Source organism: Peromyscus californicus, unplaced genomic scaffold (genome assembly GCF_007827085.1).
Source record: "Peromyscus californicus insignis strain IS unplaced genomic scaffold, ASM782708v3 Scaffold_17__1_contigs__length_78620276, whole genome shotgun sequence".
In the NCBI taxonomy this organism is placed as follows: Eukaryota; Metazoa; Chordata; class Mammalia; order Rodentia; family Cricetidae; genus Peromyscus; species Peromyscus californicus.
The window spans coordinates 33,185,940-33,209,531 of NW_026294469.1; the positions used below are offsets into that span (position 1 = coordinate 33,185,940).

General features: G+C 38.0%; 1 protein-coding gene across 1 annotated transcript; it reads right to left on the reverse strand.

The window, feature by feature from the left end:
• Positions 1 to 3,557: 3,557 nt before the first annotated feature.
• Positions 3,558 to 20,598, reverse strand: CUNH5orf46 (chromosome unknown C5orf46 homolog). Its single transcript, XM_052741445.1, has 4 exons — positions 20,517 to 20,598; positions 13,066 to 13,231; positions 8,191 to 8,249; positions 3,558 to 4,595 (listed from the first exon to the last, which is right to left on the reverse strand). The coding sequence occupies exons 1-3, from the start codon at positions 20,584 to 20,586 to the stop codon at positions 8,192 to 8,194; spliced, it is 294 nt and encodes a 97-aa protein (XP_052597405.1). The 5' UTR covers positions 20,587 to 20,598; the 3' UTR covers positions 3,558 to 4,595; position 8,191.
• Between the last annotated feature and the right edge of the window lie 2,994 nt (positions 20,599 to 23,592).

A 23,592-nucleotide genomic window follows, 5' to 3' on the forward strand; every position in this document is an offset into this window, starting at 1 on the left:
TAAAAAAGAATCACTGTTTTTCCTTTCTGAACATTTCTTTTGAAACAGAACGTTGTATTCATAAATGATTGGTTGTGATTTGTTTTCCACTTTGGGGAAGTTCAAAATGAGCAGAATATAGCATCCACCACTGCCTATGGAGCATGAAAATACTCATCATGAAATTTATTAATGAATGGATAACATGATAAAACTCTGAATGATCCACACTTTAGACATTCTACCAAACATTTACTTTGAAGACATTGTAGGAGATGAATTATTCTCAATTTTGTTTCTAGTGATTTATATTTAGGTTAATGCGTTCTCCACCCATGTTGCCAAACTATATTGACAATAGGAAAAGCCAGATAGATGGCTTCCCTTTCACTTTATCTGAATCTGGAAGTGGGCTAACAATGGATTTGGATTTCCCAAGGTAGCCTAGGACTCATATAAGCCAACTAAGCCCAAGATGCTGTCAAGTGTTGTCTTAGTGCTTAAGACAGAATTACCTATATAGTACTTTAAAATCAATCTTATGACTCTACAAAGTGCAAGCCAATCTATAGCAAAAGCAAATGGATTACAAGTGACAAGAGAAAACTTTTAGGCACAATGAATATGTTCAGTATCTTACATGACAAGTTTTGTGGGTAGACACTTATTAAAATTCCTCAAATGCATACTTCAAATTTTTATGGTTATAATACATCAGTCTTGATCCAATAAACATAAAATTACTTTTTCACCATGAGATACAGATTTAATCTACCATTTAACTGTAGTGTCAATTTGAACCAATAAGGTATTGGCTGTACCTCCAAGTCTTTCTCACAATATTCATTAGCTTTTGAAAATGGGCACTTACCCATGAAGCACCACCAATGTCCCTCAGGAAAATCCCATAAGGGGTAGTCAAAGGCAAATTGGAAATGATGCTGTAATGAAGCCTGGGTCTTTTAAGGTAATAGATGTAGATCCCCCATTAATGCACATGTATGACAACTGGAATTTACCTCAGTGCTTGCTCTCTGATGTATAGGAAGATATCAGTTTCAAACAGGCCCTCTGACTGAGACACAGCCACCAATAAGCTGCTGTTTCCTTGTTTCTCTCATGTCTAACTACTCACCTGCCTGGCCTCAATTGAATTGCCTTTCCTTCTCCTTTACTTTCTATCAGGATATGGCTCCAATACTGTTGCCTCTGAGAAGACCTCCCAGATCTCTCCAGGGAGCACAAGGAATGTTCTTCCATCTCTCATATTGCCATGAATGGCCTCATGATTACACTGTGCTGTGTGTGACCGGTTGGTAAGATACTCACTTAGCCTTTGTGTGGAGACTGAGCCACTTGAAAACAACATTGAACTTGAAGTGATATTTGCTTTGCACTCGTAATGCATTTACCTTAAGGAAAGTTTCTATGGTTTCCATTTTTTCCTTAATGATGGATGTGAGAAGCAGTTACTGGAGAAGTATTTGCTAGTAGAGTCTGTTTTTATTGCTCACAACTGGGCCAGGAACACTGACCAAAGTAATCACAATTCCTATCTCATGAGATTAAATTTCTATTTTTAAAATGTTTTTGGATTTATTTCTTTTATTTTAAAAATGATTTCTTTTATTTTTTTTGAGATTATATTGCATTTACATGATTTCCCCTCCCATTTCCTCCATCCAAACCTCCCATCTACCCATCCTTGCTTTCTTGAAAATTCATGACCTTTTTTCATTAAAGATTGTTACATTCATGTATGTGTGCATATATACATATATATTCATAAATATAAATATTCAACATTCTAATGAAGAAATGAAATAAATTGAGTTAAAACAGCATGTTAAGAGATGGACATGATGGAATGAAATGAATAATCCCAAATGGGAAATACTCTCCAGGAGATGGGATTTTAAATCCAAGAACCTATGGCTATCTTTCTGAGAAGGTTATATTGGAGAAAGGATTTAATGAAAGGAAAGCACAACTACATGGCTATGTTGTATGGGAAAATGTTAAATAAGGGAAAAAGAAATTCCAAGCCTGAAAAAGAACATTCTAGAAATACTTGAAGGTTGCCTCAATATGCTTGGAGAGAAAAAAAATGAAAGGTTGAGATATAGCAGAAGGGGTGGCAGGTGAGCAGCTTCGGTGGGATTAACCACCACCATAAGGTAACTAAAATATAGCTTTTTCTCAGAAGAAAAGATGGGCAGTGGTCAAAGGAATTGATACAATTTGAATTCTATTTAAGTAGAAGCCCTCCTTCCTCTGCCCAGCACTTCCATGAAGGGCATGGTGCTGATCCCCACAAACTGTGGAGTCAAGGTAGGAACTTGTGAGGTCAGAATAGCAGTGGTGTGAACCATGCCCACCAGTGTCACAGATGCTATGCTTGGAGTTACACATGCTTCTTTGGGGTTCACTCAGTCTCTCTTCCTGCTTTTTGGCATCCTGTGCTTGAACCCAGGTGAGCACAGGGAGTCTCTTACCTCTCTTCCATCACACTGGATTATGAAGTTTCATTGAGGCCACAAGATTATAAAAGCAAAGCACTATTCATATGAAAGAAAGCTTTGTTTTTCAAAATGAATATATTTGCTGCCTGAATATGTGGATCTTATTGGAGAGTGGGGTAGATAACACCAGAGGCAGAAAAGAGAAAATGTTCTGTAAAGAACTGAGAATTTCCAGAGTTCTTGAGCAGGACCTGCTTAGCCCTACTCCCCATCCAGTGTTGACATTGTACCTGTTCCCATTTCCAGTCCTACCCTGAAAGAGTCACTTCAAGATGGATGACAGAAGTGAGTGGCTTGCATGGGTACGTCATTGATTGTTGTAGTAAAATTACTGCACAGGTACAAATTAGTGAATTAAAGTCTAAAAGGGGCTAAGGATACACCTCAGTGGCTATGAGTGCTTGGTGCGCAATGGTAAGGACCTGAGTTTGGAGCCCAGCACCCAAGTAGCAAGCTGGGTGTGGTCTTGCCCAGGCCTGTAACCCCAGCATTTGGAGGGAAACACAAAAGGTTCATATGGGCTTGTTGATTGTCAAGCAGCCAAAACACTCAAATTCCAGGTTCAAGGAGACATCCTGTCTCAAAGAAATAAAGCAGAGAATGCTAAAAATTGGGAAGACTGATGCATACTCTTCTGGTCTCCATGCAACGGGCGGCTCTTGGTGCCCACAGAGGTGTATATGTACTCTGGCTCTCACTTTGCTCCTGTTCTCCATACCCCGCTTCCCTCCCTTCCCCCCTTTCCCCCTCTGTGTCTTTGTCTCTCTCTCTCTCTTTTACACACACACACACACACACACACACACACACACAGTGGAAGAATACTTGCCTAGAGTGTGAAAGACTGTGTTTAATTCACAGTACTACAAACAACACCCGCCCCCACCCCCCCACCCCCCCCACCCCCCCAAAAAAAAACCCTGAAAGAGATTTTAAGAGCACAATTGGTATAGAAACCATTCTAATTGTCAGATGCTGAGTTTAATAGATATCTTAGGTTACTTGGTTAGGAAGGATGGGGTATTTGAAAAATTACATCTTTCTCCAAAAAGTGCAAAGAGTGGGCCATCCCAATTCACTGTAAAATGCAACATTGATTTTCATTTTCCACTGATAAATAAAACCATCAAGACAGACAAGTACTGGTTATTGAAAATACAATGGCTGCGTTCAGGGTGGGACTGGATTAGCAGCAATGCTGGAGAAAGACAGGACCCAGGGGCAAATCTGGTGGACTGAACAGTGGAAACAGAATGGCTTTGTATTCTAGACCTGTCATGGTCACCTTGCTCCACAACTTCAGTCTTGTCCTCCTGAACGTATTAGGTAGTTTTGGGAGAATATGTCTGTCAAGTGGGCTGCGATGGCTGCTGAGGACTCAGCTCTGTGCACTGAGGTGGTAGTGGGAAAGGGCTGCACTCTTCAGTCTTGGCACTCTTCCCTCCTCAACACTCTGTTATTCTAGCAGAACAATGACCACGGATGAGAACCAGACATTTGAATGAAAAGAGGGAGACCAGTCGATCAGTTTTGAGTTCACAAACACAGGGCATGAGGCTCAGATATTTTGAATGGAAAACTTAAAAATAATGTGTAAAATATTGAAACCTCACATATGTTTAGAAATTAAGAACTTAGTTTTTGGAGCAAGAATTAAATTCTCTTTTTACTACATACTGGCTTTTTAATGTTAAATGTGTTACTTTATCTTTTAGAATATGTTCCCATACATGTATATTGTATATATAAAGAAGCCTTGAATTTGCTTATGTACATTTATATATGTAATATGTAATCTCATTTTTTGCTTCATTACAAAATTGAAGATGCCAGGGAAAATTGCCAGGAACAACAAAAATCTCTGTAAAGTCAAGTATGTAATTCTATAACTCTAAGAGGACGCCGTTTCCCGGCTTTGTGGAAAGAGGAATGAAAGGTCAAAAAGCTCGAATTATATTTGAAAACGGGGATACGTTCCCAGTAACTTGCTGGGAGCTGCCTTGAGGTCTCTGGTTCTGGACGACTTTGGGAAACAGAACTGGATGTTCAGGATCTGGCTGTCCTTGCTTTGTCCTGCTGCCAGATGGGTGTGCCCTTCAAAACACAGATAGAGAGAAGTGAGCAATTGGCATTCCAATTTTACAAATAGAGTGACGACTTTCTACATCTCATGTTAAAGCAAGAGAGGACTTACGATAAAATCAACTGTCAAACAGTTTTGAGAAAATAATTAAGCACGATAACAGAAACAAACAAACAAAGAAAAAACCCCTCAAGGTAGATAAGCAAAAGCTCAGCACCAAGGGTGAGGATGGGATGCATGCAGAATAAACTTCAGGATGAACAGAGACATCACTGTCTCTGTGACCTGCATGCTTGGCAGATGGAAAAGACACAGCCATCACATACATCTTATGATTGGAGGAGAGCAAGCTGACCTGAGAAGAGGCGATAGTGTGCCCAACTTTAATTATTAAACTAGCTAATTTAATTAGTTGCATCAGAATGTTCCATTTAATTTTGTTATTTTTAGGCATGATATAGTAAATCTAAGCACAAGACTTTGTGTGTCCAAAATATGTATTTTTCTTAACCCAAGTAATGTGCATAAAAATTAAAAATTAATAAAGGACATTCTCATCCACTACTTCATCTGAAGATCTTAATTATCTAATGAGGTTTATCATTTGTTTTTGAGAAACTGCAGTTTATAGCCAATTATGTCCAATGACTTAAGATATAAGAGGGGACAAATTGATTCTAAGTGGCTTCAAGTAATTCGGGGCAATAAGAGTTACAAGTTTTTGGAAACCTTGTGTCTAGCAGAAGTCACATCAGTGTGGAGGAGCCGAGGTTGAGGGGATCTCAGCTTAATCAGGTGTTCAATTGCTGGAGCATCATCCTTTTTCTGATCTCTATACTGCTTTCTCTCCATCCCCTGATACTGGGTGTAGACAGCTCACCTTCTTTGTAAAGCCCTCGTCACACTCACCCCTCCTCCAGGGGTTCCTTGTTGCCCTGTCCCAAGACATTCCCCAAGCCTTCCCACAGGTACCTATCAGTTACATGCATGCGCTCAGGGTCCACTGAGCACAGTGCTCGCACAGATGATGAGCTTCCTAATGGTAACACTGACAAAGTTTAACACCTAATTGGAGTGGAATAAATACTCTTTAAAGGAGTGTGTAATAAAGATGGTAAATGGTGTAAAAATGGTGCTAAACACACTACGAAGAGAAACATAGGAACCTACTGATCCTCTGTCAATTACCTTTAATTGTGTATCTTTTTAAAAGATTTATTTTATTACTTATTTGTAGACGTATGTCTCTCTGTGTGTGCTTGCATGTGTTTAGGGAGTCCAGAATTCTTGGCTGCCCTGGAACTGGAGTCAGGCACTTGTGAGAGAGGTCCCACATGGGAGCTGGGAACCAAACAAGTCCTTTGAAGATCAGTAAACACTCAAATTGCTGAGCTACTTCTCCAGCTCATTTTAAAGATATATATTAGTCTATATATCTTAATTTAAGAAACAAATAGAAATTTGGCCAAATTTTCTGAGCTGGAGAAACAGACATTGCTGTGAATCACTTAATTGTAAAGTGATGACGTGTTTTTGATTAGATAAGACAATTACCATAGAACCAAAACTTTTCAACTACCCATGAAGGGCTACCCATAAGTGACCATGTTGTACACTTATTAAAACTCCTTTGCTTATTTTTTTTTTACACTTCCATATTGAACCATTCCTCATGGGTCATTAAATTATCTAGAGTTCATTCAGAAATCTATCTGAAGATTTTTTGGGTAGCTGAAAAAGAAATCATTCCATCACAATCTGAAACCATTTCATTCCTCTAGTGTTTCAAGTTCAAAAGGAGAGAAATGAGGTTTCAGGAGGTGAAGCCACTTATCTACCCATGGAGGTACAGACAGCAGGTGTCCACAGTATAGGTTGAACTTGTATTATCATGATGCCAACTGATTTTTGACTCCTCCATAATGCCTCATCTACATTATTCCTCCTACACTGAAGCCCAGGTTGGCCCTCAAGGATTTGGGATATGGGCACAAATGATTCCAGATGTACTGTAGCAGTTTGAAGGAAAACAAAGTACTGGGCACTTGAAACAGGAAAGTTCTTCCCTGAGGAGGAAATGGAAACATGAACACGCAAGTGAGTGTTTTTAGAAGCTTATCTAGCTTTGAGCAAGAGTCGGGATTATGTGTGTCAGGCATATCTTGATTATGATGCCCAAGCCTTATTTCCATCCATCAAAGCTCATGAAAGAGTAGGCTATGTTCTAGGGTAATGTAAGAGTAGCTTTCTGAACTCACATTGGCCACACCTAAATTATGAAATGAAACCAGTAGAGAAAAGGAACTTTCCCAGCTTAGATAATAACAGAAGTTGGGAAAGGCCATGATTTCTGGAGGTGTACATAAGGCAAATCAACAAACCAAGAGGGAAGTGTTTCATTTTAGCATGCATCATGGCTTAATCATTACCCTCTGCTGCATCCTCCTATGCCATTTTCTGCTCTCTAGCAGTGATATATGGCTTAGCTATTGGACGCATATTCTGGCATGGGACTCATTTCCAGTCTTTTCCTCCTTCCTAATTAATATGACCATATCAGCAATTTTTCCCATGCCTTCATCTCTTCATTTGTGAAATGTAAGATAATGATGTTTGTCTTCAGAGAGACTATAAATTAGGCATATATCCAGCACTTAAATGGAGCAGTAACTCATTTCAAGTCAGGCACTGATACAAGTTTGCCTTCTCTAAAATGTTTGTTTTTATATCTCAACCTAAGTTCTGAGGAGATAATTGAGTAAAGAAAGAATGGGAGTTCTGGGAACTCAAACCATATGGTCTGCACATAAACAAGATATGTGTGTGTGACAGAGAAATCGCTGGTGCTTTTTCCATGGATTAAACACAGCATATTCCATTCTTGCCATGACAGACTAACTCTATGATTGCATGAGTCTTATATTTTTTAAGTGTGCATGGCCCTCTTATTTCACAGGTGGACTTGTACAAAGCAAGCTAGAGTTTGTATGTGTAATACTCCCCCACAGGCCCAGGCGTGGAAGACTTGATCACTAGTTCAGTGCTATTGGGAGTGGTGAAAAGTCCGCAGCCTTGAGAGTGTGACCAGAAGGTGATTATAAGACTCTAGTTTGCTCCTCTTTCTCTTCCAGGCCGTGAGCTGAAGGGTTCACAGGCCCCTGCAGTAATGAGGCCCTCACCATTGGCCCAATGGCACCAGTCCATTGGAGAATGAAACCTTGAAAACTGAGGGCCAAAATAAATAATTTCTTTGTATAACCTGATTGTGTCCGGCATTTGTTAAGGGGACAGAAATCTAACAGCAGGCTCTTAGGAGGACTGTAGCAGGGACCCGACCTCTTTGTTCCCATTGTTCATTCTTTCATGCCACTTTTGGCTTCCTCCCTTAAGAGCCTCTTGGTAAGCTGACAAGTAAGATGATAACAGACATGTCAACGTAATTTTAGAAACAAACTACAATTAGGACAAAGAAGGAACCAAAAAGCCCTATCTAATGGTTATAACTATGCATGAGTTCCCGAAAATCTATGAATATGGTTACCCAAACCTCTGCTTCCTGTCTCTAAAATGCTATTGTTTTACCTGTAAAGTATAAGTTAAAATCACCTTAGGAGGTCACTTTTGAAGATGGCTGTCCAGGGTCCTCATCGAGTTCCATAAAACTTCTTGAAAAAGAGAAGAAAAAAATCAGGAGCTTTGCAGACTTCTGGGATTGTTAGCAGGAGCACACTACACACTGTCTCATTTTCCCTTTTCTCACTTAATTTTCTTAAACTTAAAATTTTAATTTTGTTATTATTTTTTTTTTAAATTGAGTCTCACTTGTTCCCTAGGCTAGCCTCACACTTGTGATCCTCCAGCCTCAGCGTCTGAAGTCGTCTGGGCTACAGGCCTGTGCTGCTGTGCCTAGAACTAAGCTTTCTCATAGTGGAGGCATAATTTTCTGTTCCAGATTTTCCTATATGAAAGTGAAGTAAGACCCAAGATTTCTGCAATAGTTTATAGTTGTCAAAGTATTTAGACATGATTTTCTCTGAACTCAGTAACAAACCTATTAGCGGTCCTTTAATAAACAAAACTTCATACGTAGTATGCATTGTGTGTGTATATATATATATATATGTGTGTGTGTGTGTGTGTGTGTGTGTGCTTATATATATGTATATATAGTGCTAGCTATGCATATATGTGTGTTAGCTATGCATACACACATATGTATTATGCTAGCATTTGAAATGGGATCTAACATCCAGTATGAATTTGAGTGTATTTGTTTTACTAATTTTTATAATTCTTTTACAAGCAGAAAAAAAAAAAGAAGATGAAACCACCTTTTCACAACACATGGCTGATAGACTGCAAAGTTCAAAAGTGAATTCTCTAGAGTGATGACTACATGCCAGGCATACTGCCCTCTATAGTTCACAGGCTGGGTGGAAACCAGGGTAGTCTTTGAGAAGATGAAAGATGATGCAAACATGATTTTTGAATAGACTGTAGTCTAGTGGAGAACAGGGACACACTCAGGAACCAGTCTTTACAACAAACATGGGAATACTGTCATACAGATCCATATTGAGAATGACAGCTCCTGACAAGAAGCTGCAATTGGCTGTGAACGAAAACTCCCGAGAGGAGTCTGTGTCTGCAGAGACTGACTGGTTAATGAGAATTTCAGTAGTGTGGAGAGATTGGAATATTGCAGTTCCAGAGGCGAATTACTTTATCTTGAGCTAGTTCTAGCCTTCCAGAACAGCCATTACTTATTACCCCCCCACTCCCCCACCCCCACCCTGTATGTGAACTATTATCTTGTGACAGTATACTAAATCCTTTTGGAATCTGTTAATTTAGAAGACCACTAGTTTCTACCAATCCAAAAGCTAAGAATGTCATCAGATAGCATCTTGAGCCTACAGAATATTCTCCCATCTCAATGTAGCTGCCTCTGTGATATACACATCAACATTTTAAACTTGCCTTGATTTATGACTTTTTCTGCTCTGTAAAATTATAAAAACTTTATAAATCTGCCTTCAGGTTGGAACATGGAATTTGGGGTAACCTAAATCTGTGCTCCCAGGCCATGGTCACTCAAAATGGCTCCAGGATAAATGGTTCCTTACTCCCTTGAAGATGAAAGCAGCCACTTTGCACCCACAACACAAAGTATTGTGAATTCCAAATTGCAAAACAAAACAAAACAAAATCCTGAATTTTGTAGTTGTAGGAGTCTGTAACTTCTTCTCAGAGCTTGTTTTTGAGTTGGGCTTTAGAAAGTGATTCGGTTTGTTGAATAAATAAAGAATGGTAGATTTCAGGCTGAACTGATGGCAGAGAAAGGAAAAGCTCATGCAAAGACATTGAGGGTTCATACACATATTATCAGTGGTTCAGGCTTAGGTGTCTGCTGAGATGGATGCTGGAATTAACAGGAAAGACAAGGACATCACGAATAGACCTTCACCACCTCAGTAAACCTAGGCTTATGCTTCACTGGGTAGGCAATAGAAATTCATGGAAGAGTTTCAGGAATGATAATGAATGAGCAAATTTGTGGGTTTTTTATTTTTGATGATGACATGAGAAATTTGTGCAAATCTATATTTATCTATTCTTATTAAATATCTAAATTTATTAGCTATCTAATTTTACTGTCTAAATTATAGTTCACTTTTCCCCCAAACACTTTTCTATGGGCATTTTCCCCATTGCCTACTCTGGAAGTAATCTTTGATATTCAGATAGAATTTATCTTGCTAGGCATCTATAGTTGTCTTTGTATCAGTTCATGTTATCTAACCTTAAAGACTGAAGGTTTTTTTAAGAAGGAATTTATAGACTAGATCTTATTCTTCATAATTTTTATCCCAATTTTTTATATATTAAGACCCTAGAATTGATTTTTTGGAAGCCTCCTTCTATGAAGCATCTCCATAACACCTGTGGTGTTCTTCCTTTGTACAGGAACTCTGTGATATGTTTTGCATCCTGACTTCATCCTCAAGTACATCTGATCACTTGAACAAGGAATATTTTGTCTTTGAACAAAGACCCTTTAGGTTTCCATAGCTGATTTGAAATAGGTGGGTTTTAAGTATAGTCTCTAAGATCTTTTTTCTTAACTATTTCATCAAATGAATAATTATTTACTGATTGACACCATGGGAAATATGCTATGATATTATATTGTACTAGATAGACCTATCTGGTTTCTGTGTTCCATTAAGCTACATGAGTACAAAGAAATAATTTTAGACTGTTGTAAGTAATATTATACCATCTCAAAGCAAAGTGACAGAGAACAGTAATCAGGGAGGGAGAGAATAGTAATAAAAGAATAACAGAATTGTTTTCTAAGGAGGAGCTTGAAGATGAGCTATAGGAGCAAGCAGTGAGAAATACAAAGAGCATTTCAGGCAGAAGGGAACTCTAAGGTAGCACGCCTGACCTCATTAAAGGCTCTAGTATCACAAAGCAGGAATCTATTCTAAATATGATGAGAAGTATAGGCACAGAGTTAACATTTCTGAGCTCAGAACCTCTAAGTCCTTAATGGAACTGATAGTAAAGTTTCAGGGCAATACAATGAATAGCATGTTTGACATTTTGCATAAGGAGACTTTCCTAGTGAAGGAGAAGTAATTATTTTGCCTCCTTGCTTTGCTATGCTTTGTAGGTGACACTATTAGCTATTTTGTATTTTGCACATATCAAATGTTTTATTTACTATTTCTTATAACTTTTCTTTTTTCTATTAATAATCATGAGGAGGCAACATATGCAAATAAAATTTCCACAAAAGGAAATGAAACAATAAAATAGAATCATCTTTGAGTTTTAACAATGTGTGGAGAAGGCTCAGATACAGAATCCTATACAACGAAACATAGATTTTAAGCATATCAAAGTCTACAAGAAGAGAACCAACAACTCCTTTATAAAAATGGCTCTTCATTTGTTGTTGGTTGAGTTTAAGAAGCTGTGTATACTTACCCCAGGGAAACCTGAGAATTCATGTTTAAATAGAATATAAACAGAATTTCAACGTTCAGTAGAACTTTAGGGCCCTGCTCTGTAGCTGAACACCTGGCTATGTGTGCCTTTCATATCAGAATTACCCAGAAAGCTTGTTAAAACCTGCATTCTTAGCCTTGCCTTTGCGTGACTCTACTACGGAATGCAGGAAGACTAATTCAAACATAATTATCCGCTGTATTGTGAAACTGGTAGGTAATAAATCAGAGTTCTGTCAAACTATGCTTAGGTTTCTAGATGAAAACGAATTAAAAACAGTAACTTGCAGGGGTGCAGACTGAAAGAACTCTGAAGAATAAGGAGAGGTCATGTCAAATCCAAAATATGTCAAATCTAAGGAGTATTAAGAAGCAGGCTGAGAACATTAGAAAGACTGGGCTGGGTCATCCTCCATGGCAGTCAATGCACTGCTCCTCAGAGTTCTGCACATTATGTCTAAAGAGAGTTATCAGCTACTGCAGCCAGGCCTCTTGAGCTACACAAACTAGAAACCAAATGCAGGACTTATCGCATTCATTATCAAGACCACAACCTGTTTTCCATTTCTTTTTTTTTAATGCTGAACATGACTACTTTTTTATTATTTTATTTTATTTTTTTCGATTATCAGCTTGATACAGTACAAATTCTTTTTTAAAAAACATTTTTATTTTATAATTAACTTAATTTCACATACCAGCCACGGGTTCCTCCATCCACCCTCCTCCCACCACCCATTCCCACCTCCTTTTTGGAGCCTGGGGCCTATGCTGGGACACTTTGCTCAGCCTTGGTGTAGGGAGGAGGGGACTAGACCTGCCTCGCCTGAGTCTACCAGGCTGGGCTGACTCCCCAGGGGAGACCTTGCCTTGTTTTCCATTTTTTGGTTCTGCATCCTTTTGCCCTTCTATTATGACCCTGAGATTTTAAAATACTGTGTGAAGGATCTGGAGGGAGCACTCTCACTCTAGAATTCAGGGCAATTCATTCATATGTAAAATGTAACTTAAAGTAGTGTGGGACCCTGTTTTCAGGTTCCTCATGGCTTTACCCAGAAGGTCTGCATAGAGAGGATGATTAGGACCATGGGCCTAAGTGCAGGTGTCTGAGATGGTCTGCACTTGGCTGTGCTGGAGAAGGGTCTTTTGCTCCACCCTTTGGCCTCTCTATGAATACTCTGGGGCAGAGACAGTCAGGGCTCATTGGAATAGGTTCCAGGCCTTCTCGAGGCTGTCCTTTATTTTCTATCTGTTTATCTCCACAATCTAAATCCTTCTATCTAATATTTCCTGCTGCTTGCACTCAAGAAAACTCTGGGAAACTGTGAGGTTGGTGGGTAAACGCACCGGAAGGTAGGGAAACGTTTTGTTTTTTTCAAGGAAAAGTGAATGCATTTGTTCCATTTCATGAGTGTGCTCATTATCTACAGTGATGCTGGCAAGATCGGTTTATCTCAGTACTTACGATCCTCTGGACATGGAGCGAAGGATGAAATCCACTGCATTCTCAATGATCTCTGAACCCAGGAGGCTTAAGAATTTGGGGAACTCTGTCTCTGGCTTTTTACTGGAGTCATCTGGATTGTTATCTGATTTCTCATCTGGGTTCTCATCTTCCTTTGGGTTGTCATCTGAAAACAAAAAATAAACAGAAAAAATTCTCAGATGTGATTCTTAGTAACCAAAAAGGAAAATCCGTTTCTCATACAGGAACTGTTGAGCTCCTGGGTATCCACCTGGTACCAACTCATTAGTTACATCTTCCTGGCCCTGAGCAGCCTGTGCTTGTCTGGTTGAATCCTTTACAACATTATCTCATTATTTCTAAAAACAAATGAGTACCAGACATAAGTATTTTGGTAGACAATGGCTGTATTTGGTTACCAAGAAAACAAAACCCACAGAGGTACCTTTATTTTTCTTTTTGGAAAATTTTTTTATTCATCCCTTGGGAGTTTCAGGCAATGTATTTTAAGCGTCTTTACTCCAGCTCCCCTGCTTACCATCCTTTGCACTCTCCCACCCCTTCCCATCCAACATTGAGATTCTTTTTATTCTCTCCCCCATCAAGTCCAGTTTATGTTTCCTAGCTAGTTTTGGGACTTGGACTTTCCCTGGTGTCTGGTCAACCTATCAAGGTGAGGTGTTGAAGAAAACTGACTTCTCTCAGTAGCTGTCAGTTCCTCAGCCAGTGGTGTTTCGTGTCCAGCCTCCCCCTTCTAGGCTGAGATTTCATTTTGCTGGACTTGTGAAGGTCTTGTGCATGCTGTCACAATTGTTGTGGGTTTATATGTGTATCTGCCCTGGTGTGTCTGGAAAACAGTGTTTTCTTGATGTTATCAACCACTTCATGCTTTTATAATCTTTCCAAGCCCTTTTCCATGAAGATTCCCTGAGCCTTAGGGAAGAATGTTGTGATAGGAATGTTCTATTTGGGGCTGATCACTCCACAGTCTTTTGTTCTCTGCAGATTGACAAGTTGTGTGTGTGTGTGTGTGTGTGTGTGTGTGTGTGTGTGTGTGTAGTGGGGTGTGTCTCTATGTTAATTGTCATCTACTACAAGTAGAGGCTTCTCTGATGAGGACCGAGAGATGCTCTTATGTACAGGTACAACAATAAGCTGTTACATTACATTACACTAATGTTAGTGTCTGGTTCAAAATACAGAAAACCTAGCTGTCCACATAATATAGAACACTGGTGTTTCCACATGATTTTCGTGTCAATGGTAATATAAATAAGGAAGATAAAAATCTTCATAGTAGTTTTGTTGTGCAATACCGTTAACAGGTAGTTCACATGTACTGTCATTTTTTCCTCACAATTCTATGAAGTAAGAAAATTACTAAGCCAATCCAAAGTTGAAGAAATGGAGTTGGACAGAGATTTCAAAACTGTTTCAAAGAGAAAGAATTACCAGATGATAGAAATATAATCCAAGGTCATGTTTGTCTGATAACAAAATCTAGATGTTTACAGTATTCTGTGATAAAACTGTGTGCTCTTTGCACGAAAAGTATATAACCTGCACTTTATTTATGAGAATGAACAGAAGATAAATGATAAATAATTTCTGTCATTTTTATATCACCTATTAATTTTATGAACAATGATTTTACAAATGCTGTATAATTTTTCTCCCTGGGTAATGCTTTAAGATATGCAATTTTTAGCTTATTAGTTGGAGGAACTGATAATATTTGAGGGCCAGAAGGTTGTGCAAATCCAAGAGAAGAAAGCATGGGGACTATAGGACTCAGATGTGTCTCTTGGGTGTTAATGTTCTTCATTTTCATGAGATGAAAAGGTCTGGGAGAGTGATATAAACCACAGTGTCCTGCCTTCTCTCTGAATCTTGATAATAAGATGATGTAGGACCTTTATTTTTGCATTTTATTAACAGAACCATGATGTTGCCAGACTCTATAAAAAATACTGGATTCCTTATTCAATTTCAGTTGAACATCAGGTATTTTTTTAGGATAAAACTGATAAATGTGATATCTAGGACAGTATCAAAATAACAATAATTCATTGTTTATTTAAAAATTCAAATTTATAAGCAAGTCAATTTTAAGTATTTTATTGAGGCACCCAATAAGAATTATAGAAAAGTCCATTTAAGTGATGTTTAAGAATTGAAGAATTTATCTTCCTCCTGACTCTGGAAGTTTATGAAATTTAAGATCAATTTTTTTTTTTTTTTTTTTTTTTTGGTTTTCGAGACAGGGTTTCTCTGTGTAGTTTTGGTGCCTGTCCTGGATCTCACTCTGCAGACCAGACTTGCCTCAAACTCACAGAGATCCGCCTGACTCTGCCTCCTGAGTACTGGGATTGAAGGTGTGTGCCACACTGCCCAGCTTTTAAGATCAATATTAAACATTGTTTGCATAAAAATGATTTTTAAGATACACAGTTTTAACTCATAAAGTCTCAACTGCATAATACTATTTTCCCTAGACTCAGTTGAAGGTCATGTAGCCACATCTCTTTTAAGTCTACTAAATGATGAAAAAATGTGTGATCTATGTTATATTCTAAAATAGAAACTATTAGAAAAAATGGCATTAAATTCCATAAGCGTCTATTATTTACTATGTCATAATCAAATATTTGACAGGCTTTTTAGTCTGGGGTTTATAAAAGACAATAATCAAATATGCATCCACCCAACAGTTGAGTTTTTCATTTAGAACACATTTTGCTTTGGTTTGGTTTCTTTCAGAGTAGAGCATGTACAGAACCTTTTGACTTGAGTTAAACTAAAGATGGTGACCCTCACATACAAGTCTGTGTGACCAAAGTTTCCAGAATGGGCTTATTTTCATTGTGAGAAGAAACAGATGCCTTTGTGGAGTACCTACCATGCAGTGCTGGACTAGTACATCCTCACAGACCTGTATCCTTATCCAACTCAGTGATGGAGTCACAGTTTCTGGAGGAGAACACAGATGCTCTGGGGAATTTAACAATTCACCTAAAGTCACTCTGTAAAACTCAGCTGAGACAGTGTATGACGCTGAACTCTGTCTAACTCCAGGGAATATGGTCTTCAGGTTGTATTACACTACCCCCATAAGTTGGTTCTATGAGGATACCAGCCAAGTGTAGTGCAGAAAGTCCCTGAACAAAACAAGAGTCCTCTTTTGCAACATATAACAGTTTTATTCACTTTTAATGTAATACTAAATACTAGCTTTTCAATATCAGAGGAGCTGGGGATTAGAATATGGGAAATTGGGAATTAGTCTCAGTCTTTGGTCCATATGCATAGACATAGGTGTTAGTGAGTGGTATGCCCCATGGTTTAAGGTCCTACAATCTGATTTTGTTTTCATCAAAATATTAGTCACGTACTTTTGCAAATCATATTTAACCACTGTCTTTTAATTTTTTCATTGTGATATTGCTAGGATGAAAAGTATTGTATATATTGTTCATGTTTATAATGTGTATATAGATATATATCCGTAGTGTATATACTACTCATCACAGACTCAGACTCAGGATAAGCTCACAGTAATTGATTTGTGTTATTATTAGCATTATTATCAAAAACAGCAACACAATGATAAGTAGCTCCAGTTTCCTCTAGAATTTTAGAATATTATGAAAATTTAAATGCTATTGGAATATCCAGAAATCTCAAATCATCAAGCTCCATAATTAAATTATTTCCTCTTTTAGAATATAATAGAGTAGCCTTTATTTATATTAAGTGTTCAGCTGAATTTCTTAATTGAATGTGATTATAAAATTCTGAAAAACACAACATTTTAATTTATATAGATTTCTACATTTTACAAAGTTATTATAAAAGCATGTTCATTTTATCTTGTAACATCAATAGTTATTTAATTTTACAGTTAAGGAAATTAACACAAAACTGGATTATTTAACCAGTTCCACAGTTTGTGAGATGAATGAGAATTGTTTTTAGAATGCAAATCTCACCCTTCATATCCCTGTGTTGGTGACTTTAGAAGCAGAGTGGGCACAGACATTCCATGTCCCCTCTGGCATAGTTCTTTTGCATCTATCACCTGTGTTTTCTATTGGTGATGTCATCAGTCACCTGGGGCTGTGAGATCTGCTGGCTTACCAGCAAAGGGACATGTTGCTAAGTGGTTACCCACTCTGCTTTCTGTGTCACCCTGAACAGAGACAATTCAAGGATTCACAACTTCTGCAGACAAAATGATAAATTCCTAAGTGAGAATGCTGCATGCTGCTTGCAGTCCTGTGTGCTTGCATGGGATACAAAAGAAACACATGCTTAGTTGCAAGGGGAAGAACCTAGAAACTCAGATTTCACAGAGAACTTTCACTTGTGCCTATACTGAAAAACAAAACAAAGAAAAAAACTTCCTCCTGCAAATCTTGGATTTGCACCAATCAAAAAAAATGAGAGAATGGCATGTTTACTTAGTAGGGCTATTATGAGAGTCTATTACAATTATATATGATTCCAGAATAAGAAAGAAAACCATAAAGACTAAATAAGTTATGGAGGATCTGGGTAAATCATTTAAGGTATGTAAAGGATAAAACTTAGAATATATATATATTTAGTTGATGTCAAACTTCTATTTAAATTAGTGGGGTTCTCTTATTAATCTTCTTTCTTGGTATTAGTTACAAATACTGGCTTAAAAGAACAAAAACATATGTCTAATGAAGGTATATTTAAATGTTTTGTTTTTGGTTATATTTTATCTAAACATTACACAGTGATTAAAAATACCAAGCTGGTGTAACTGACCTTCTGCATGTTCAATGATGTAGTGTGGCAGTCATGTGGACAGAGGGATTTAAAGAGACAATATTTTGCCACTTGCCCTCCCAGGTCAACTAGGCCCCTGGCCCGTCTCTACAAATGACCTGTAGCTCTGATGAGCCACTTGTCTTCTTGTTCAAGGAGGCCATGGAGACAACATTGGATGGGCCTGTCTAGTCTACAAATAGAAGGATCAACACAGAAGGAAAAATGACCTTAGTGACTCCAAGTGAAGGCAAGGACAATCAAGGCCTTTGACTTTTTCTCAGAAGGTGGGACAAATGATAAAGGGGAGGCCAAGGGAGTCAGGGATTCCTTACCATCCTCAGAGACCCCTGAGGATCAGAACCTTGACTGGCCTTGAAACAAAATGAAAATGATTAATTTTGAATATCTGCTTGGTTTTATACACCTGACAAAAAAGTACGGCCAAAGTTAAGATGCATGTTGGTTGACTGTCCGTGGAATCATACTCAAGGACATTATGCTTTAGTGTACATGAGACACTACTTAGACAATCAGGTCTCTCTAATGTTTTTCTTCTTGGTAAGGAAAACGTCACCCAAGATAGAAGATATCAGGATGTTGGCTCAATTTTAACACTGAACTGTCTACTTGCAGCCAAGAGAGGTGGGATCACGCCACTGTTGTCTTCAACTGAAAAACATAGGATGATTAAGTGTCTTATTCTTCTCTCCTACTCTAGAAACTATCTGGGAGGAACTTCGCACTGTCCTTCTAGCCACTCAGTTAACTGAAGCACTTGAAAGCATATCCTGAGTTCATTACACTTTAGTCCAATCCAGAGGCCAAAAGAAAAAAGGGAAAACAAGGACCAGACCAATGGATGCATGCTCTGGTGAGACCATGAAGATATTATAATGGGTTTTGATTTGAGTATTTTAAAAGTATTGGCTTCTCCTGAGTCTTTGTCTAGGGTTTGCAATGCTAATTCCTCTTATCTTCTCCCTCACAGAGGTCTTTCTGGGCACTAATCAAGGACTTCCCTCTCTAAACATGGCTTTATTGAAATTACCAATGCTCGCTTGGGGTCTTTTAAATAGACCCACTGAAGTGGTATCCCAACTGCTATGCCCAACAACCTCTTTCAGCTGTAGGAAGCCAGATTGGTCATTGCCATACTTCCATAAAGCAATTTAGAGTTAGAGGTCTTCTATAGCATGAATAATGAGAACAGGGGGTAGAAACTGGCTAAGTAATTTAAGGTTAAACAACAACAAGAAACAACAACACAAAAACCTAGAAGTACTCAGTTCTTTCTCTGCTAAAAGCAAGCAATGTATTTGGGTTTCTTAGCAACCTCATCTTTAGCAGAGGCCAAAGATGCCAGAAGTGTTTGGGAGTCTCTGGTCCCTGATATGGTTCCCAATGATTCTTAGGTTAGTGGGGAGCGCTGGAGTAGCAATAAAGGTCCATTAATGTGAGACACTTTTGGTTAAGAGAACAGAATTTCTGGCCTGGGTGGAGACCCAACATTTCCACTTGTGCCACGTCAATCACCTGGCTAAGGGACCACCCCTTCCAAAGAAGGAAGGTGAGTTCACCTTAGTCCATGCCAAGAGATAGGATGATTAAGTGTCTTATTTTTCTCTCCTACTCTCCTACACTTTAATGACACTGTACTTTTTCCTCCCAGAATTCCCACCCCCAGCAGGTTACAGGCAGGCAGCTTGGTGAGTCGGCCAGTTTGTCTGAAGTACTCAGGAAGTGTAACTTTTCATCTTCTTCTGTCTCTATATTAAGCATGCACCTTTCTGTGTCTTTGGGTTTTTCTGATACTTTGGGCCTTCTTAACTTCTCTCCTTAAGATGCCTCCCTGCACTGTGTCTGCCAGTCACCACGAGTCTGATCTCCACACTGGTAACATAAATAGCATTACTTATTTTTCCTTACCTAAGATATACAAACTGAGATATTTATACACACACACACACACACACACACACACACACACACACACACACACACACCACACCACACCACACATATATATGCTGAGATATACAAACTACCTGGGATGTTTTTCTTTTAAACTCTAATAAAACTGTCCTCAAACTTAAAAATAATTTATATATAATATCAATAACAGTTAATATTTATTTAGTGATTTTTATTGAGCAGGCACTATTCCAGACTGTTGCCTCTTTTGTTTAAATTTCATGATACATTTGTGAGACTGTTAGTAATTAATGTCCCTTATTTGTATCACATCTAGAGGTTTCAAATGTCATGCCCAAATATACATTTCTCTTTAGTGGTAGAACCACGATAGGGTGTTATTGAAAATTATATCTTCATCATCATTAAACATTATTAGTTATAATCATCAAATCACCCCACTGACACCTCTCAGTGAATTTATAATGTAATAGTGTCACTTCATCATTTAAGAATATAAGAAAGGATTCATTCCAAACCTCATAATTTACTGAGGATGCAGGATACAACCCAAATCAATCTTAATACAACTGCTCTTTGTATTAGATGTGTTTCCAACCTCCCTGCCAAATGTTCTTTCTGCAATGCCAAAATGCCCCTCCCCTTCATATTCTGTGCCAGCTTCCACCCATTACTGCTAACTATGGCAAAGTTTCTGGGCTGTGATCCGAAACACTTACCTGCCTGGCTTGTCAGGATTAGGGCACACAGTCCCAGGACAACCATCAGCCGAAGAGCCGAGACAGCCATTCCTGCTGACCTGGGTATTGGTGCAGATAAATTGCTTAGATGCACCTGAATCTTTGCTCCATTTATAGGACAGTTGTGGTGACGTCATCTGCTGTGGAATTTAGGCTGTTGCACAAGATGTCTGAACAGCTTGCTCTGAGATCTCCAACAATAGGCTCTGCCCTATCTTTCAAAATCAGAGCAATTTCTTTCTTTTTTTAAAAATTTTCAATAGCTTACAAAGAATTGGGTTTCATTTAGGCATTTTTCAAACAAAATTTGCCTTCGTCATTTCTTTTGACCTCTTCTCTATGCCTCCATTCTCCCTTGTTCTAGCCTAATAGCCTTCTATCAATTTTCAGGTCATATGTGACTTTTGCCTTTATCCCACTTTCTTGTTACTTTTTGTTTCTTTCTCAGGGCTCCTGTCTAGTTTCATAGTTTACCCCCCCCTCCCCACAACTGCTGCTTTACATTTATGTAAGCATTAAAAGTTTAGATTTTCTTATGAGACAGAACATGTGAATTTTGTCTTTCTGAGACTAGAGTACCTTATTGATATAATATTCTCCTTCCACCATCCAGAAACCTCACAATTTCATTTTTTTCTTAGCAGGCTACATTTCAATATTCAGGCTTCTGTGGATGGACATCTGTTTCCTAGATATTGTGAATAGTGCAGCAGCAGTGAACAAGAATGTACACATACTTCTGTGGTAGCATATATAGTCTTTTGAGTATATACCCAAGAATAGTACAGCTAGGCCATACAGTAGTTCTACTTTGAATTATTTCGAAGGAACCTCCATATTGGCTGCATTAGTTTACACTCCCACCAACAGTGAGTAAAGGTTTCCTCTTTCTCCATATTCTTATTGATCTTTGCTGTCAGTTGTTGTCCTGATCATAGCGAAATTGATTGGGGTGAGATGGAATATCAAAGATATTTTAATTTATATTGCCTTATTGTTAAGAGCATTGAACATTTGAAATATGTATTTGTTGGCTTTTGTGTTTCATCTTTTCAGGACTGTCTGTTCATCAGCACACTTACTAAATGACAGTTTGTGGTTCAGGTGTTTAATTTTTGCTATTCTTTATTTGTTCTGGACACCAGTTTCATCTCTGAGATGTCGCTGGTAAAATGGTTGACCGTAGTTTCCTTGCTGTGCAGAAACATTTTAATCTCACCTAGTCCCATTGTCGATACTTAGGGATATTTTCTATGCTATTGAAGTCTAGTTCAGAAAGTTCTTGCCTGTATCTATAACTTCAAGTATGTTCCCTGTATTTTCGGCTGGGAGCATCAGCATTTGGGGTTTTAAATTCATGTACTTGATCCATTTTAATTGATTTTTTTTTTTTGTACAGGGTGAGTGATGTGGATCTAAGTTTGTAGATAGCTGGTTTTCCCAGTACTGTTTGTTGAACAGATGCTAAAGATACGACTCGGTTCCCTCCAAAATTCCAATGAGTTTCCTCACAGAACTAGACGAAAACAATGCAAAAATTTATTTGGAAATAGAAAAGACCATGCAAAGACAGTGTATTTTAAATTTATTGTTTATTTTTTAAGTAATGATTTTATTTATTTGAGAATGTCATATGATATATTTTGATCACATTCTTTCCCCCCATCCAAACTGCTCTCAGATCCTCCCCCACATCCATACCCATCCAATTTCATTGTCTTTCTCCTTCTTGAATAAAGAGAAACAATGAGATAAAAAAAGCATGATGTCCAATTTTTGCTGGCTGATTGCTCCTGAGCAAGGAGGTTGGCCCTGGAGTGTGGTTGATATACCCACTGTCACTCTACTGAAGAAAACGAATTTTCCCATTCCCAGAAGCTATCAATTACAAACAGCTTCTATTAAGAAGAATGAATATTGCTGTAATTATCACAGTATCAGACTTCAAGTTATATTAAATAGCTGATGAATTCAGCCTCCTACTGGCACAAAAATAAACATATAGATCAATATCTCTCTCCATGCTTGGAGTTGACTTCTTATTCACAGGTGGTCATGCCTTCTCAGATCATGTTCCTTTGCTCATACTCTTTCTTGTTGATGGGATAACTTCTCCATCTTCTCTCCCTGGGGCATTGCAATTTATTCTGCAAGCTTAAGTCTGAATGCCCACATTCTATGTAATTGCTATGATATCTATCGTACCTTACTTCTGCTGGAACTTCTTCCTTCATTAATTGCCCTTAGAACCCTTAATTTCATTGCCCAAGAGTTAATGACTTTAATTAATTATCTTCCTTCATTCCATGGATTGATCTATCTATCTAATCTATCTATCTATCTATCTATCTATCTATCTATCTATCTATCTATCTATCTAATCTGTTATCTATCTTCTGTCTTTTTCTAATTATCTATCTACAAATAAAATTTTCAATAAAAATAAATACATACTGTCAAAGTTTTACAATCCATTTCTTCCAAAGACCTGACATTGATCTCCTTGAAGAAAGGTTGGTCTTCAGAAAGTCTCACTCATCAGAAAATTCATCAAGCTAGTTTTATGCCATCTGGTACACTGCTTATGATGTGGTACTGTGCTTGTATTGTGGGTCATTGGAGAAAAGACAGTCCAGTGACTACCTTTTGAATAGTCCATAAACCATGTCATGGATTCTGGCATGTTGCTGTTTGCTGGAAAAACAATAATTTTTGAGAGCATTCCAGAAGGGCATGTTTTTCTAATGCACTACAGGAAAGCAAAAGCTTTAGACAGTTTGATTTATGATAGAATTCTGCTGGCTTCTTGGGAGTTCAATGACATGGATCAGGCAAAAACCCTGAGTGGACTGCTTTTATTGGTTGGGTAGCAAGAAAATGGCATTGTCATAAGTATCACATTGCTAGCACCATGTCTATGTGTAGAAGATAACTAATAAATATGTAATGAATAAATGAAGTAGTGGATATTTTTTTTTTTTTTTTGTTTCTTTTTTTTTTTTTTTTTTTTTTTTTTTTTAATTTATTTTGCAATACAATTCAGTTCTACATATCA